The sequence below is a fragment of the Lytechinus pictus genome, chromosome 4 (genome assembly GCF_037042905.1).
Source record: "Lytechinus pictus isolate F3 Inbred chromosome 4, Lp3.0, whole genome shotgun sequence".
In the NCBI taxonomy this organism is placed as follows: domain Eukaryota; kingdom Metazoa; phylum Echinodermata; class Echinoidea; order Temnopleuroida; family Toxopneustidae; genus Lytechinus; species Lytechinus pictus.
Genome location: NC_087248.1, coordinates 8848449 through 8864307, shown reverse-complemented (window position 1 = coordinate 8864307; position 15859 = coordinate 8848449). Strand labels below are relative to the sequence as shown.

The 15859-nt window shown below is 37.7% G+C and overlaps 1 protein-coding gene across 1 annotated transcript in view; it reads right to left on the bottom strand.

The window, feature by feature from the left end:
• Positions 1 to 3839: 3839 nt before the first annotated feature.
• The window catches only part of LOC129259066 (RING finger protein 17-like), a 59797-nt gene continuing 47777 nt past the window's right edge, over positions 3840 to 15859 (bottom strand). Inside the window, exons 22-29 of the mRNA XM_064098319.1 lie at positions 14757 to 14868; positions 13584 to 14036; positions 13055 to 13208; positions 7948 to 8157; positions 7116 to 7255; positions 5596 to 5984; positions 5037 to 5209; positions 3840 to 3977 (exon numbers count right to left, since the gene is read on the bottom strand). Of these exons, the coding sequence (XP_063954389.1) occupies positions 3840 to 3977; positions 5037 to 5209; positions 5596 to 5984; positions 7116 to 7255; positions 7948 to 8157; positions 13055 to 13208; positions 13584 to 14036; positions 14757 to 14868 (1769 nt within the window). The remainder of the gene's footprint in view (positions 3978 to 5036; positions 5210 to 5595; positions 5985 to 7115; positions 7256 to 7947; positions 8158 to 13054; positions 13209 to 13583; positions 14037 to 14756; positions 14869 to 15859) is intronic.

Below are 15859 nucleotides of genomic sequence, written 5' to 3'. Positions count from 1 at the left end.
ATTTGTCCGGGGGTCACACTCAAGGTCAAAGTAAAGGTCAAAGGTCATGACATTATAAATCGCTCCAATACATTATTTGATGCATGTTTTGGATTCTTCTCTGAATTTCCTTTTGAATGGTACCAGTTTCGTGAAAATTGGTCAACACGTTACGACGCAATGGCCATTGAAAGTTGAAGGTCACGCCCATTTTTGTCAAAACAAGGAGAAAAGGGCGGGCCGTAGCACGAGAACCGACGGAATGATTGGACTAATTTTGTTTTGTTTTGTGCTTGGGCCATTGCGAATTTTATGTGTACCAAATTACAACGAATTCTGAGAGGGTCGGGTGCAAAATTGCACATTCATTGGGTGAATTGGCATGGAATGACCCTGTTATTTGTTGCAGTATCATAACATTTTGAATACTGAATTCTTAGGGGGAATAAATAGCCTATATACCTCATTCAAAGCATAACATTGCATCTTGACCAAAAATAAAATATATATTTAGCACCACCAAACAAAAATTCCAAGGCTTTCAGAGAATGCTAAATCAGTCTTCCAAGAAATCAGATAAACAATACTCTTGTTGAGTTGACCACATGACGTATGGTGGGAAATGTAATTTTCAAACTCAATAATCAAATTAAAATAAAAAAAATATTCAGCCCCGGAGGCCTGCATCAATCATTTCTCTTAAACGACTTTCAACAATTGACGCTAAATGGGCAAATCGGATATACAGTGTATTATTGAACCTTACATGTACGTGGTTGAAACATATTCCCGAGGGCATGATATTGTGCTTCCTATACTTCCTGTGACACAGAGTGCATAGAAAAAAATATATATATTTATGTACCTAGCTTTAGAGATTGTAGTATAAATTCGAGTGAGAAGAAATGCCAATGTTTAGAGGAGGAAATAAGGATTTTTATAGAAAAAAAAGAAAGAAAAAGGATAGAATCATTTTGATTAAACATGGAAATTTATTCATGAAAAACATGATTTGCATATTTAACACCCAATCGAATTTCAAATTTTTGATTTTTTTCCCCAGTTGTCATCTTTGTAGTCTTATTCAAAGGTTTCCACAAAGAAAAATTGCAAAAGCCTTATTTTTCCTTATGTATTTCTTTGTTTTTAGAATTCAGGGGTGATATTCACTCTTGAAAAAAAAATCTACATAAGCGAGGGAGCAAAGCAACCAAGCCTGAGGGAGCGAAGCGACCAAGGGGGGAGGGTGTGGTACTTTTTGCATTTTGAGACTTTAAATTGTGCAATTTTGTGCATACCTGGCACCTTCTTTCTGTTTCCAACCAATCCCATCTCAAAAGATTATTTTTTATTCCACTTTCTTTTAATCTTAGTCTTTTGTTATCACTTCTCCTTTATCATCATCTCTTTTCAACAGTAGTCACGATAATCCAGCTGATTACGATGCTAGAAAATGCCATCATGAATGCAGATTCAAGATTGGTTCTACTCACATAAACTGAAGTAAACAAAGTTCTCAAAGAAAAACATGCAAAGTCAGTGTTGATTAAATCATTCACATGCTCGAATACAGTGCCCTGTCCCTGGCCGTGGCAACGGGTCACACGTACGTGAATTTCCCGTCCAAGATTCGCGAAGGTTGAAGCTCAGTCGTTGCAGACAAGAGAACAGTTTATTTTTATATAATGACAACTTGGCAAATTAGACAATGGTGATCCACGAAAACTTTGATGCCTGCAACAAATTTTAAAGTTTGGAGCAGTCACATTTTATATTGTTTAATGCAGACCTCTGAAATAGAACAGCTTACAGACAGTATGTCTTGATATTGCAAGGTAGCAGAATGTTCCATGATGGACAACATTTTTTTTTAAATGCTGAACATTATCAAAATACTGTGTGTACTTTTTTTCTTATCCACTCTGTAGGAGCAACACAGAATGAATGGGGAAAGCGTAATTTCAAGGGGAAGGTTGCAATAAGAAAACATACAAGCTCTGAATCATTGACAGGTTGAAGCAAAATATAGCATAGATTTACATGAACCCTAAATTTTTGAAAGGCCAAATCCATTTGAACAACATGTTAACTGGAATAACTAGAGAGGAGAATTACAAGTTTGACATTTAAAACATAATTATACAAATAAACTTGGATGGAAAAAAAAAAGAGTTCAGAAAGCAATGGAAATTTCAAATGGGTCTGCTAACATGTCAACGAGTGAATGAAGCCCTCCACCCAGAAAGGCTTTATCGAAGGTTTAAAACAGGACCATAATTCACTTATTATGTATTCTATAATGGTTGCACAGAGCTGCATTTTCATAAGGCTGTTCATAAGTCACAATCAATTTAACTAACAACTGGTGATCCTTTCTTATTTTGTAGTATATCATTTACCACAAAAAAATGTCAATGTATAATGGAAACAGGATAGTCTTAGCATGATTAATGATTATGATTATGATACCAAGTATCAAAGCGAAGTTGAGAATATGCACATAGTAACTGCGCTATATAAATGGACATACTGTACATGTATTATTATCATTATTATTATCAATTGATTCCAGAACAGTCGTCACCATGAAATAGATAATCTCAGGGGGCATGAATAACAAATATACAATCATTCAATCAGAATACAAAACAAATGTAAAGAAAACTACCGATGTATGGTTTCTTGAATGTGCGCAGTCAAAATTTATGCCACATTCTGCAATTGCCAATGAAATTCTCACAAAACTTTCAGAATCTTTAATATCAGATTGTTACTCCCATGCATTTGTGGCCCAAGTTTAATCATAAAAATTATCTTTTTGAAGTTATTGTGACAATGATTCGATCCCTAGAGCAAGGGCTTTTGGCATTGTAGCCAGCAAATTAGTACAGATAACCCTTACTCTCTCTCATAGGCATACATGAACCAAGTTCAAATTCGATCTATCAAACGGTCCTATAGTTATTCCAGGAATAGGCTTTTTGCATGTGTGTAATGACCTCTGTGACCTTAGAACTTACATGTAAACCTTTTGATCTGACGATCCACTCAGATCATTGACACTATTTTACGTAGACAAGACCAGGATCAAGATCTAAGGGTGATCCTTCAAACAGGAGTTGTGACTATGAAAAGAAGATAATGCATCAGGCCTCCCAAACTTTACTTACTTTATTCCCAATATGATAATTGATATTGTAATATACATGTATTATGTGTTTTACTTTGTAAAATATTTTGCAATTCAGCATTTGGCTGTGAAGAAATTTTCTTAATAAACCTTTTCAATTCAATTCAATGATAATAAATTCAAAGCTATGTTGGGCAGAGGCATAAAACCAATCACACAAATATACAATACACACAAACACACACACAATCTCCAACAGTGATTAGCTCATATTGGAACATTCCAGCACGACATCACATTTTCCTTCTCCAACTTAATCATATGGTTGACAATAAACTGTGAAAAAAAAAGATACTTGTATAATGATTGAATTCATCAATTCACAGAAAACTCACATCAGACAAAAAGACTGCTTTTCTGTATTGCAAATGTAAACACAACAAAAAACTAATAAAAAAAATATTGAGTATGAAATTAACACCAAAAAAACAATATCCTTAAAGACAACATGATCATGATGATAATAGATTAACATACGATATTAAATGAAACCATAAAACATTAATAAACCAAAGATAAATCTAAGTGGAAAAACAAACAATAATAAAATGACTCAATGGACATAAGTTAAATTATTGTAAAGTAAGATTTTCCAATGCAACAGGTTTCATCTTGACCACAAAAAGTTAGTAATAAAACACACTGAAACAAAATCCTCTTTTTTTTCAAATCATGAATGTAAACTTACCGGTTGTATTCCATAGAGTACACATTCTCTACTGTACTGGGGAACATCCAGCTGGAAAGGTGTTGGGTTGATGCGGTCAAATGGCAGTGATTCCCAATTTCCAAAGTCAACATATCTCACCTGTTGAAACAAATTCATGCAAGTTGTGATTACTGATGAAAGCAGACTCATACCAAATTCAATCATGACATTGGAAATTAGATTCTTCTATTCAAATGTGAGTAGCCAGAATTGGTTCTGTTTTTTTTTTAATATTCTAAACATCAATAAGAACCATAGCATACTCTTTTAATGAGTCACATTCTCTCTTCACATTGCTCCTGTTACATCTGCGATGCTGATGATCTGTGCATCTGTCCATTGTTCATCTAGGGCACTTTTAGAGGAGTTACCAACACTTAACCATATTTGAACTGGGCTATTTCAGACCAGGATATACAGGGGGGGGGTCAATTTGACCACCCCTTTAGATCTCAGCCGCTGATTGCGCGATTGCCGCAAAAATGTGCACGCGCGTAGAGTCAGATGTAAACTGCAAGACTGTAGAGTAAACATTAAAAAAAAACAATTGTTTATATAATATTTTTAATTGATTAATTATGCAAAAAAGCGTATGAAATTTGCCCTAAATTTTTTTTTTGTATGTTTTTGCCTTTAACTCACTTTATATAACTAGTAGAAAGCTAATTTTTGGTGAGAGTATACATTTTTAGATTTTTAACAAAATTCGACCAAAAAATTGCCAAAATGTTATTAATTTCTTATGTATTTTATTGTTTTATGGAATTCTTATATATTTCTTTGTTTTTTGTTATTTCCCAATGAACTTTGTTGGGGACACTTTTGAGATCATAAATAGCATAAAATAAATCCATTTAAATTAGCAAAGTAAAAATAATCATACACTTATGATTTTTACATTTACTTTGGGTCTGACATGCGCTTACAAAATGTTGTGTAATTTTGGAACCGCGTCTCAAAAGATGCGCAAGACTTGAAAGTAAAAAGTCAGCGAGCGGCGCGGTCAAAAAATTTTGCGCGGCGGCGTAGTGACGAGCTTTGTCGAGGGGGGGGGGTCAAATCAAACCCCCCCAGTTAGATAAAGGTTAAAGGGGCCTTAATAAGCAGGTTTTCAAATGAAACAATTACTACGATTGGGCAGTCATTACAAGCACCTACCCGCACAGTATCCTCTGTGATACCGATGATCTGTGCCCTGTACCACTGTTCATCTTGGGTGAATCTTGCACATACACATTGGCATAGGGAGAGAGAGCTGGGGTCTGGTGGGGTGAGCTTCTGACTGTTACAGGCAACTTGCTGGGCAGCCATCATCTGCTGAAAGTCTTCAACTGCAATGGGCAAAGTCAGAGAATTGCCAATCATCAAACTTAAAAATACAAGCAGGAGTACGGGAGGCCTTGCGAAAATTGCTCTAGATTTTTTTCCTTCTTTCAATTTCATGAGAAACTTCCCTTCAGTAAATTTTTTTTTCCTTACCCTAAATGCATTTTTCAAAGTATATAATCATAACTTCATTTTGAATATTTGTTTTCATCTTATCGCAAGGATCTAGTCTGCTGATGATATGGAAAGCAGCATATTCAACAATGAGGCATTTGCCTTAAACTATGTTACCTTCATAATCAGTTGCCTACTGGTACATGCCGATCCCTGTGCAAACCTAAGAGAATCGCAGTCTAAGGACTACCACTAAAAAGACTGAGGCAATACTTACATTTATCCACATCCAATCCATGGATGACTCCCTTGTCACTGACATAGGTGACGATGAGATGGATCTGTGAGAGCATCGGCAAGGGCGGAGCTGGATACTGGGGGAGCACCTCCTGGATTCCGCTACCTTCAAAGTTCTCAAAGTCGTCCAGGAGCATTGCCGGGCACCCTTCATCGGGCGTGGTGGGTGCTTCCACGGAGGTGGGAGAGGCGGTGGTATTGAGGGAGCTGACGCCACTGCTTTGGGGCGTGGCAGGGGTGGATACCGTCTTGGGACTCACAGTGGTGGTGGTGGTCACTGCGGTGGCTGGTCGTTGAGATGGGGGTGTTTTGGCAGGATCTTGTGGCGTTGTGACTTTCTTTCTATGGGTTGGACTTGATATCTTTCGCCTGTAACAATTATCAATAAAGTACATGGAAATAACTTTGCAATGTGACAACATCACAATCTCCTGTGAATTAATGACACTTTTTCTATCACTGGCTACAGTAAATGTAACAACCATGAAAAAAATTATTTCACTATTGCCTGCTCAAAAATGCCATGCACATTCCTGATTTAAATAATTGTACGATTTGAGCTGGATTTATTGTATAAAACTACTGAAGAGCCTGCTCGCTCCAGTGTCTTATGTGTGCATACATATTTCTTGCAGTTTCATAGACAATTTTGCTCGGAACAGTACTTTGAAAAATTGCAAAGTCTAAATCTACATGTTTTATTTTCAAAAATTACAAATTAAAAATTAGAAGATAATGGAGTTTTTCTCTTTAGGATCTTGCAAAAGAATTTCTTGACAAGTGCCTGGCCTTGCTTCATACAGATTTTAAATGACAACAGATTCCATCACAGGCAACTTCATTGATCTACATGTAATTTCAATGGTCAAGAACAAACTTGTCATAAAATTCTCATAATCAATTCTGTCTGTTTATGAAACGAATACTGAGGACACAATTTCATTAACGTTTTTTCCAATGCCCAATTGTAAGCTACTATCATGACAGATTAAAGATAAATGCCAGTTGTGGCAACGATTTCAAAATGAGTTCGTACAGAATCCAATGAAATGACCACCAAAGTGTCTGTTTGCATAAATAAAAAATATGTGCCAAAGGATTCTCGAAGAAATTGTGTAATTGCTGAGAAATTAGCAAATAAGCACGGGATTCGGGTGAAGCGTCGGGCCGACATTCAAAGCAATAATAATACACTGTCCCACGTGCGCTTATCTGTGTTGGTGATCTTCAGTGTGAAAATTTTTCAGCGTAGATTTCAAGATTTCACAAAGTTCAGTTTATGTAACTGTACCAGATCTAGATCCTCGATGATATACATGTAGTGACAATTAAACCTGATTTTACAGACTTTCTCGTGAAATCAGTGTTTACAGCAACTACTTTCATTTATCTTTAATTTGGGGAAAAACGTGACATTGACAATCAAGTAATAATTACTGATGAGTTTATGAAACAGGGTCCTATTTATGATGGTAGGAGTCATGTTGCAGTTACACATACCTCTTTCTCAAAGCTAGACCTTTCTCCACCAGAAGCTCTGCAATGCTAGCCAGGTCTTCAGCGGATTCTCTTGCAACCTTCTCCTTGGTTGTCAGCTCATAGAGGAGATCTATTGGAAGGGAGCCATCCTCCGCATCACCCTGAATGTCAGAAGAATAATCCATAACAATGAGGGATTTTAAGTTTAATGTTGGTTTTGGTGCTAAAAGCACATTTCAGATTGATTGCCATTCCTAGCTCCAACACTTTACAAAAATGATCCAATTCACACTAATAACAGCTCAACACCTCCTGGGATTTTCTTCAGTATCAGCTTCAGTTTATTAAAGTTTAGTGTTGACGAGTTGTGGAAAAAACATACTTTATATTGACAGCAAAAGGTCAACAATCTATATGTGAATCTTAACTTTTTTTAACCATACCAATCCACGGGATTATGGCACCCATCCCGACTCTCTCATTTTTTTTTTTCTTTTGCACCTCAGAATAAAATAAAACTAAATGATAGTGTTCTACAAATTCATATCATCCTTATCTCGTGTATCCCTATCCTATATCACAAATGATATAATAATCTATCACAGGTCAATCAAATATTAGATAATTATCACAAACTAACAGAAAACTTTCAAACCATGAACAATTACAATACTGCAGGCACAGACCCTGATTTATACTTTGAGCAACAAGTGGGTCTTCACACAAGACTAGCACAAATACAACTTGCAAGAAGAACCTTCTTTACACACGTCATTGGCAGGGACTGTGGGCTGCATATTCAGACTACTTTACCTGAGTGAAGGTTTTGCACAGCAGACTAATTTCAACATACCTTTTTATAGATGTAACACTCAAGATCATTCAGCCTTTCTTCCAAGAAGTCACAAGATGTCTTGGTCCATTCCGGAGTGCCTCCGGCAGGTAGGATGTCCACAAGGTGACATCGGATGGCAAAGGGAGCTTCCTTCTGGAAGCGCTCTTCAAGAGGACGGATGTTGGCGATGGAAACCACTTCCTCGTTACCGTAGTCGGTGAAAAGGACCTTGATAAAAAGAGGGAAATGACAAAAATCAAAATCAATGAATATGTTATCAGAGTATCAAATCGATGAAATGACAAAAAATTTCAATTTCAGCATTTCTGATACCACATGTGTGCAGAGCATGATCAAAATCATTCAAAACTAAAATTTGGTGGCAATTGGTCAATGGGGGCGATGTGGCCGTATGGATACTAACTTAGCCCCATTGAAATCAATGGAAATTGACATGGACAGATTCCAAACAGTTACATGTACATTGTACAGTATGATCCAGGCCAATTTACACTCATTTCAATGCAATGGGGCCTATTAGTAGAGGTGGGCTATAGAGGGTGATATTTTCAGATCATGCTCATCACACCTTAGTTTGATGAATTATTGCACACTGACACCATAATCAGAAAAAAAAATGAAAAAAATGCGAAATCCAGGGTGCCCTGGCCGAAAAACCCGAAAATCCAAGATGGCCGCCGGATTGCCTAAAAAAACATGTTTTGGGCCATAACTCAGTCATTTTTTCATCCCTTAGCCTAGTTTTGGTGTCTAAACCTATGTTTTGGGGGTCACTGAACCCATTTATAGTATTCATTTTCATATATTAGTGTTAAAATTCATGTTATATCATTATTTAATCAAATTTCTACTTATTTTCTCCAAAATGCGAATTCTTACAATATTGATTCCTATAGATGACGTGTGCATCACAATCAACAGTTTAAGCCTTCTTTTTTTCCCTTCTCCTTGTCTCATGCCCATTATCCCAAATTTTACATCCACTTTGCTTTGTTTGAAAGTATGGACAAGTAGTTACAGCACAGCTCCCTTCATCACCGCATGTAATGTACATGTATCACTATTACCACTCGATCTACTCATTACTACAAGCATCAAATAGCAGCATCCCTTATTACAGTCAGCACATCCTTCTACACTTGTTGTGTGTGAGCCACACATGTGAGGTATTTGACGCAGGTAATATCTCTACCCTTGTTCAGCATGAAGTCAAGTTAGGGCTTCGTGAAAAGTTAATTGCATACATGCCGACCCTGAAATCCTTCCTCAAGAAGAGTGTGGTCATAGCAGCATTACAGGCACTGACAAAACTAGTAAGTTATGCCGGACACAAGTCATCCATGTGGGAGACCTTCGAGTGTGAGGTTGCATCTGCAGGCAAAACAAGAAGAACAGCCTCTTCAATGAACGCCGATTTGCTCTTATGGCATACACTGCTGCAGCCATTCTATATCACATCCCGGAGTACGAGGCAACATTGCAGAACACCAAATCCAACAACCTACTTGTTCATGCCTGCCATCTGTAACTTGAGTGTGACTTAATCATGATAGTATTGAAGGTATTGGCCTGGTTCACATACTGCAAAAGCCTCCCTTAACATGGTAGAAGTCAGCTCACAGAATGATCTAGTGACCATCCTCCCACGTCTTCGTGATGATCTGCTGAATAACAAGACACGCTGTCTTAATACAAGGTATCATACTCTTTCCAAGTGGAAAAACCTGATACACTGTAGGCGTGTATTTGCAGCAAATGTGTCAGCAAGCTGCCGAAGACTTAGCCACTCAGAGAGGACGTGAGTATGGATTTCAGCAAACGGCAGAAATAGGTTCTATGGCAGAACCTAGAGCAACTGAACTCCACAAACTCACACCAGAAGATCTCACCAATCTACCTTCAAACAATTTGCAGTGTGAGCGGGATCTGTCAAATTTTAACAAACTAGCAAAGCGGTCTGCTGCTGCTTCCAATAGAAACTTCACTGCCAAGGGTATTTGTGATGATATGACCTTGAACAAGGCTGGTGTAGTAACTGGAAAAAGTGACCCATAACAGTGCAGAAGTGTTGGATAAGAGTGAGCAGAAATGGGTGGAAGAGCAAAACATCATCTCTCAGGAAAAGCTTCAGCGGAATGTGGCCCAAGCATAACAAGCGGTAGAGTACCGGGTGTGTGCATAGGCTAATACAGAAATGTAAAAAATGGGGAGGTCAATTAACAAACGTTGATGGGCTTCAGGATTGCCTGGATACCCAAGATCCAACCAAGCTTAACACTATGTTACATGCAGAGCTGTCATATCACAGACACATATCCCATCTAGATAACTTGGTGCGCCCACACTTGTATAAGGTCAAACAACTATGTGAAACAGAAATGAAGGTGAACTTTGACTCTTCTATTGACTGGAAGAGAGTCTGATAATCTCCAAGCCCCTGATCTGCCTACTGAAGATGACATGCATTCAATCTAAAGCCACCCAATGAGATCACACAGCCAACTGCCCATTCCAACCTTGAAGAAAATACTGACAAAGAAGTGGGCATCAGTGAGTTTTGCAGTGTGATATGGGAGTACGACGATGAACAAAACTGGTACCTCGGTATGTGTCGAGACCAACATGACGGATGTGAGATCGAGCACATGGAAAGAGACTTCTAAGAGTGAAAGGGACAGATCAGCATTAGCACTGGAGATGGCCAAAGCACGCTCATGTACAGACAGTACTGCCGATGCAGATTCTTCCATGTAATGTAATTGGCTCATGGGATACATCTTCCAGCAGAAACATTACATTTGTGCTTGACAATTGGCACATCATGGAAGGCTTATTCAAGTCATTTTCCTAATAAAAACACAGTGGAATTGTATAGTACTCTCTTACTAGAGGTCTGATGATCAAATAATTGGTACTTTAAAGCAGATACAGTATTAGTACTGGCTCCAGTTACCATGCCTGCCGACTCGGAATTCACCAGCCACATATAGGTTTATGGGTGCGCGACACAGTCATGTATATAGGTTATTTGTATATTTCTCGCTGTACTGTTTAAAGTAAAAAAAAAACACTTTTCGTTGCTAGAGTTTATTATTAAGAGTATCATAGCTAGCATGATTTGAAGAAAATACAGAAAATAAAGTACATTTGCAGTTGGGGTAGGGGTGAAGGAGAAGGAAAATTTAACATTAAATATGGGGAAAATGTGAGTATAATGTAGAAGAATAGGTTTTACACCAAAAATATCATTATATTCAGTTTCTTTGACCCCTAAAACATAGGGTTAGACACCAAAACTATTACAATAGACAAAAATATGACTGAGTTACAGCCAAAAATGTCTTTTTTGGGGCAAAACGGCGGCCATCTTGGATTTTTTTACGATTTCGGTCAGGGCACCCCGGATTTCGCATTTTTTTCATTTTTTTTTTCAAAAGTGGTATCAGTAGGCACAAAGTCATCAAACTAGGGTGTGATGAGCATGTTCTGAAAATGTGACCTAAATTTGACCCTCTATAGCCCACCTCTACTATTAGGTATTCCTTGGGCCATACCCTTGGGATACAATGGGAGAAATTCATGTAAATTTGGTGTATGGAGGTTTTTCTTATCATGCTCTACCAATATATGGTCATGAAAATGCTGAAAAGTACAAATATGAAGTTAATGTCCCACTTTGGTACAATACTGTATTAACCCAAACATGGCCGGGGGGGTTGAATCAACCCCCCCCTCAACATTTTCTGCGATCATTCCGCCGCACGAAATTTTTTGACCGCGCCACTCGCAGAGTTTATACTTTTAGGTCTCGCGCATCTTTTGAGACCAAATTTACGACGCCTGGGTGCACGATTCCGAAATTACGCAACATTTTGTAAGTGCATGTCTGACCAAATATTGTTCCAAAACGTGATTTTGTGTACAAAGTCAATGCAAATTGAGTTTTCTCATCTTATTCATAAAGATATGATTATTTTTACTTTTAACAGCTGAAAGCAATTGATTTTAGCATAATTATGCTTCAAAAAGGTTGTGCAATAAATCTGGTGAAAAAAACAAAGAAAAACAAAAGGTTGAAAAACAAAGAAATACATAAGAAATTCATAAAACAATAAAATACATAAGAAATTGATTTCCAAACCGAAGTTTTTTTCAATTGCCATTCTTAAGAATCCTACAAAGAATATTTTTACCAAAAATTAGCATTCTAGGAGCTTTATTTAGTGAATTAGAGCAAAATGTATGATTTATGCATAAATTAGCATAATTAATTCATATAAAATAAAATCTCATTATTTTGGAAAATTTTACCATACAGCCTTGTAGATTACATTGCACACTACCAGCGTGCAAATTTTTGCGGCGCTCACACGATCGGCGGCCGAGATCTCAGGGGGGGGGGGGGTTGAATCAACCCCCCCCCCCCCGGCCACAGAACAGCCAAAAAAGCCCGGCCTAGTTAGGGTTAAGCACAATTTTTTGTCAGTAGGTTCTTGACATTGGTTTTAGATTTCGTTGTTTCTCTCTTGGCAGTAGAATTACAAATGGGTTGATTCCATAATCTTTATCAGTATCGGAACTAAATGGCTACATGTAGGCTAATAAAGTATTTGAAAGCACCTAAGCAAAGCCTCAATAACATAATTTCATCACTTATCCTCCTATTTCAGCACATGCAAACAATAAGGAATGCGAGAGAGCAGCTAAGAAATACACTTCATTGAATTACTGCCAAGAGCGAAATGAAGGGGCTTTATTGGCTTAGAATTAATGGTCTCTGACTGATACTACAGATATGAAACTGCAATCTAAATTCCCTCTCAATATTTATTTTAGTAAGTTAGAACTGAACCGTTTTGTGACATCACCTATTAAACCATGAAATGGTACATTTTGAAAAATATATCTTGCATGTCAATTAAATTTGATCTTAACTCTTACTGAATCATCCCCAAGGTTCATCAGGGGAGTGTTTCATTAAGCATTTTGTGATTTCCACTGACTATTTTGTTCCCAGCCAAACAGATGCAAGGATTTCAATAGCTAATAACATTTGTCAGTGAAAATCACTATATCATGCTCCCCAGGCCCCAAAGAGACTTACCACAGCATTCTCATCAGGTAGAATACACTGTATCTGACCTCGGCACCAGACACCTTCCCTGACCAACAGAGCACCACAGATCTCCCCTTCCTTCCATTTGGTCTTCTCACATTTCGTTTGCTCCTTGTAGAACAGTGTCATTGCCTCCAGTAAACTGTCAACAAACAATAGGAAAAATAGTCAAATCATCAGCAGTGGAATTAACTGAAGAATGACTTAATAGCTTTTACTTGGTTAAAATCTGACTTGCATGAACAAAATAATTTAAAATCTGGTTTACCAGGGTACTACACATTTGATTTCCTCACGGTGATATAACACTAACATGTACTCGCTACATCTGCAGAACAGATTTCATATCTGTGATTATTGTGTCTTTTCTAAACTGAAGGATTAGAAGGCAAAACATACTCAGGAGGACTCTAGTTATCAACCCTGGCTAAATTTGGTTCAGGATTTTGCTCAGGTACCTAATCAAATCACATCCCATGAAAGAAATTTCAGAAGGGTTCAAATTGTATGTAGTCACCTGTCTAGTCCATCTTTGCCAGCTGTGGAGAGCTGAACATAAATGCAGGAGGGTGCTTCAGCATGGCTTACATGAACAGCAGTGTAGGCACTGTATTTCCCAGAGAGCTGTGATGAGTGACCTGGAGCTCCACTGCATCCTACAGTCAAAGAAGAGCCTCTGGACGACCTCCCTGCAGAGGCTGCAGATCTGGCTGGCTTCTTCTCCGGCACCTTAACCGTCTCTGGTGACTTCACCTCCTGTTTCGTCTCTGGTGACGGCAACTCCTGTTTGGGCTCTGGTGCCTTTTGAGGTGTTTCATCGGTTTCAGCAGGTACCAATTCAGCAGTGACCTTGTCCCCACTGGAATCAACATTATGGGTGTTTTCTGATGGCATGGTGGTATCAGTGGTGCTGGGCAAGACTGGCGTCGGCTTGGGAGAAGGTCCCCTGAGGATCTCTGCGCTGACAGAGCTGTAAACAAAGGGTGGAGTTAGCTACTGAAAAACTCATGGAGTTTTCATCTTGTGAACTGTGTACCTTTTTCCAATACAATAAGATCGGGTTGATGTCAGGTACAATGTAGAAAGCTGGTGTCAATGTTGTTGAAACAACCTATTTTGTTGTTGAGTTATCAACAACATGATAGATACACCCTCACTGCCTGGCCCCTGGTGTAATTTCTTTGTCCTGCAGCTTGTCCACACTCTCAACATCAAACACACATGTGACACACCAGTCTAAACTACTTTACTACTGTTGCTCTGTGCACCCCCAAACTTCTGACCTTTACTATCCTTGCTTGCACTAGCTCGTAATTATCATTAACATGCATTCAACACCAACACCAAACTTCTGACCATTGCTTTTATGCTTGATCTAGCATCCTATCAACACCAATGCAAAACTTCTACCCTTTGTTGTTAGAGCTTTATCCAGCAATTAGACATTAACACCTAACTTCTGCCCATTGCTATTACTGTTGACCTAACATCTGCAACACCAACACCAAACATCTGGCATTGACTGTCAGTGCTTGATCTGGCATCCTTTCCATGCTCTTGCCACCAAAATTCAAACTATTGTTGTTAGTGTTCGATCTAGCACCCAATCATCGCTATAAACACTAAAACCATGAGTAACACATATACACGAACGAACTATAGTCAAAATACACGACTATACAGTACATACCCAGGACCTGTTGTTTCTGCAAGACCTTTCTTGACAAGGAGTGCGTTTACACTGACCCGTTGTTCTTCGACCTCATCGTACGCTATCACGTGGATCACTCCTTCCTTCAAATCTAGACAAGCAATGAGAATATTTTCAAAAAGATGTCTACACACTTTCAAGCAATATATATAGATGGAGATTTTTTTTTAAATAGTTACAATATTCTCTTTAAAAAAAAGTACATGTCTGAGTATCATAGGGAAATGACTGCATTATATCTTAAACTAAGTTTAGAGAGAGTTATGATACATGTGCATATAGAAAATTTCTTACTTTAGTGATGTACAATACATTATCATCATTTACACCAAATAATGTAATGTAATAATGTAAAGCACTTAAAAACAAAGTGTAATAAGCACTATATAAATGTAACTATTATAATCAAAGCTTTGTAAAATTTTATATTTATCAATTTCAATTGCGATCAAGTTGTATTACAAAGATTCATCAATTTGATGTTTCATTTCTTCTGGGACACTCTGAATAATTTTTCAATTGTTCTATTCAAAATATGGGTTTGATTTAATTTCTTGGCCATAATTTTAAAAAGTGGAGTTGTTTGTGATGTTGGATCCGCAAACTTTGTGATTTCTTTTATGAATGGAACCAAAGGAAAGTTTCTAGCTGAAAGAGTACTTGAATATTCAAAATACAGAACAAAATTAGGAAAAAGATTTCATTGAATTCTGTTGCGGCACTTCATTATTAGTTCCCTAAAGTCACATCACAGTTTTATTCTCAGAATGGGCCCCGTCTTACTAAGAGTTGCGATTGTTCCAATCAACCACAACTATGGAAAGCAAACAACATCAACAATTAAAACATATGTCTGTTCAAAATATTTTTTGAACTTTATCCGTACATTTATTTTCACACATTTATTGTTTTCTTGAAAATTCAGTGTGCTTCTTTTTGGTTACAAATGACATTGTGCAAATTTCCTGTAGAAAAAAAAAATGACATTGATGGATTTGCATATAGTTGAGGGTGATTGGATCAATGATAACTCTTTGTTAAGATGGGGCACTGGAGTCAAATCTATGACATGCAACATAAAG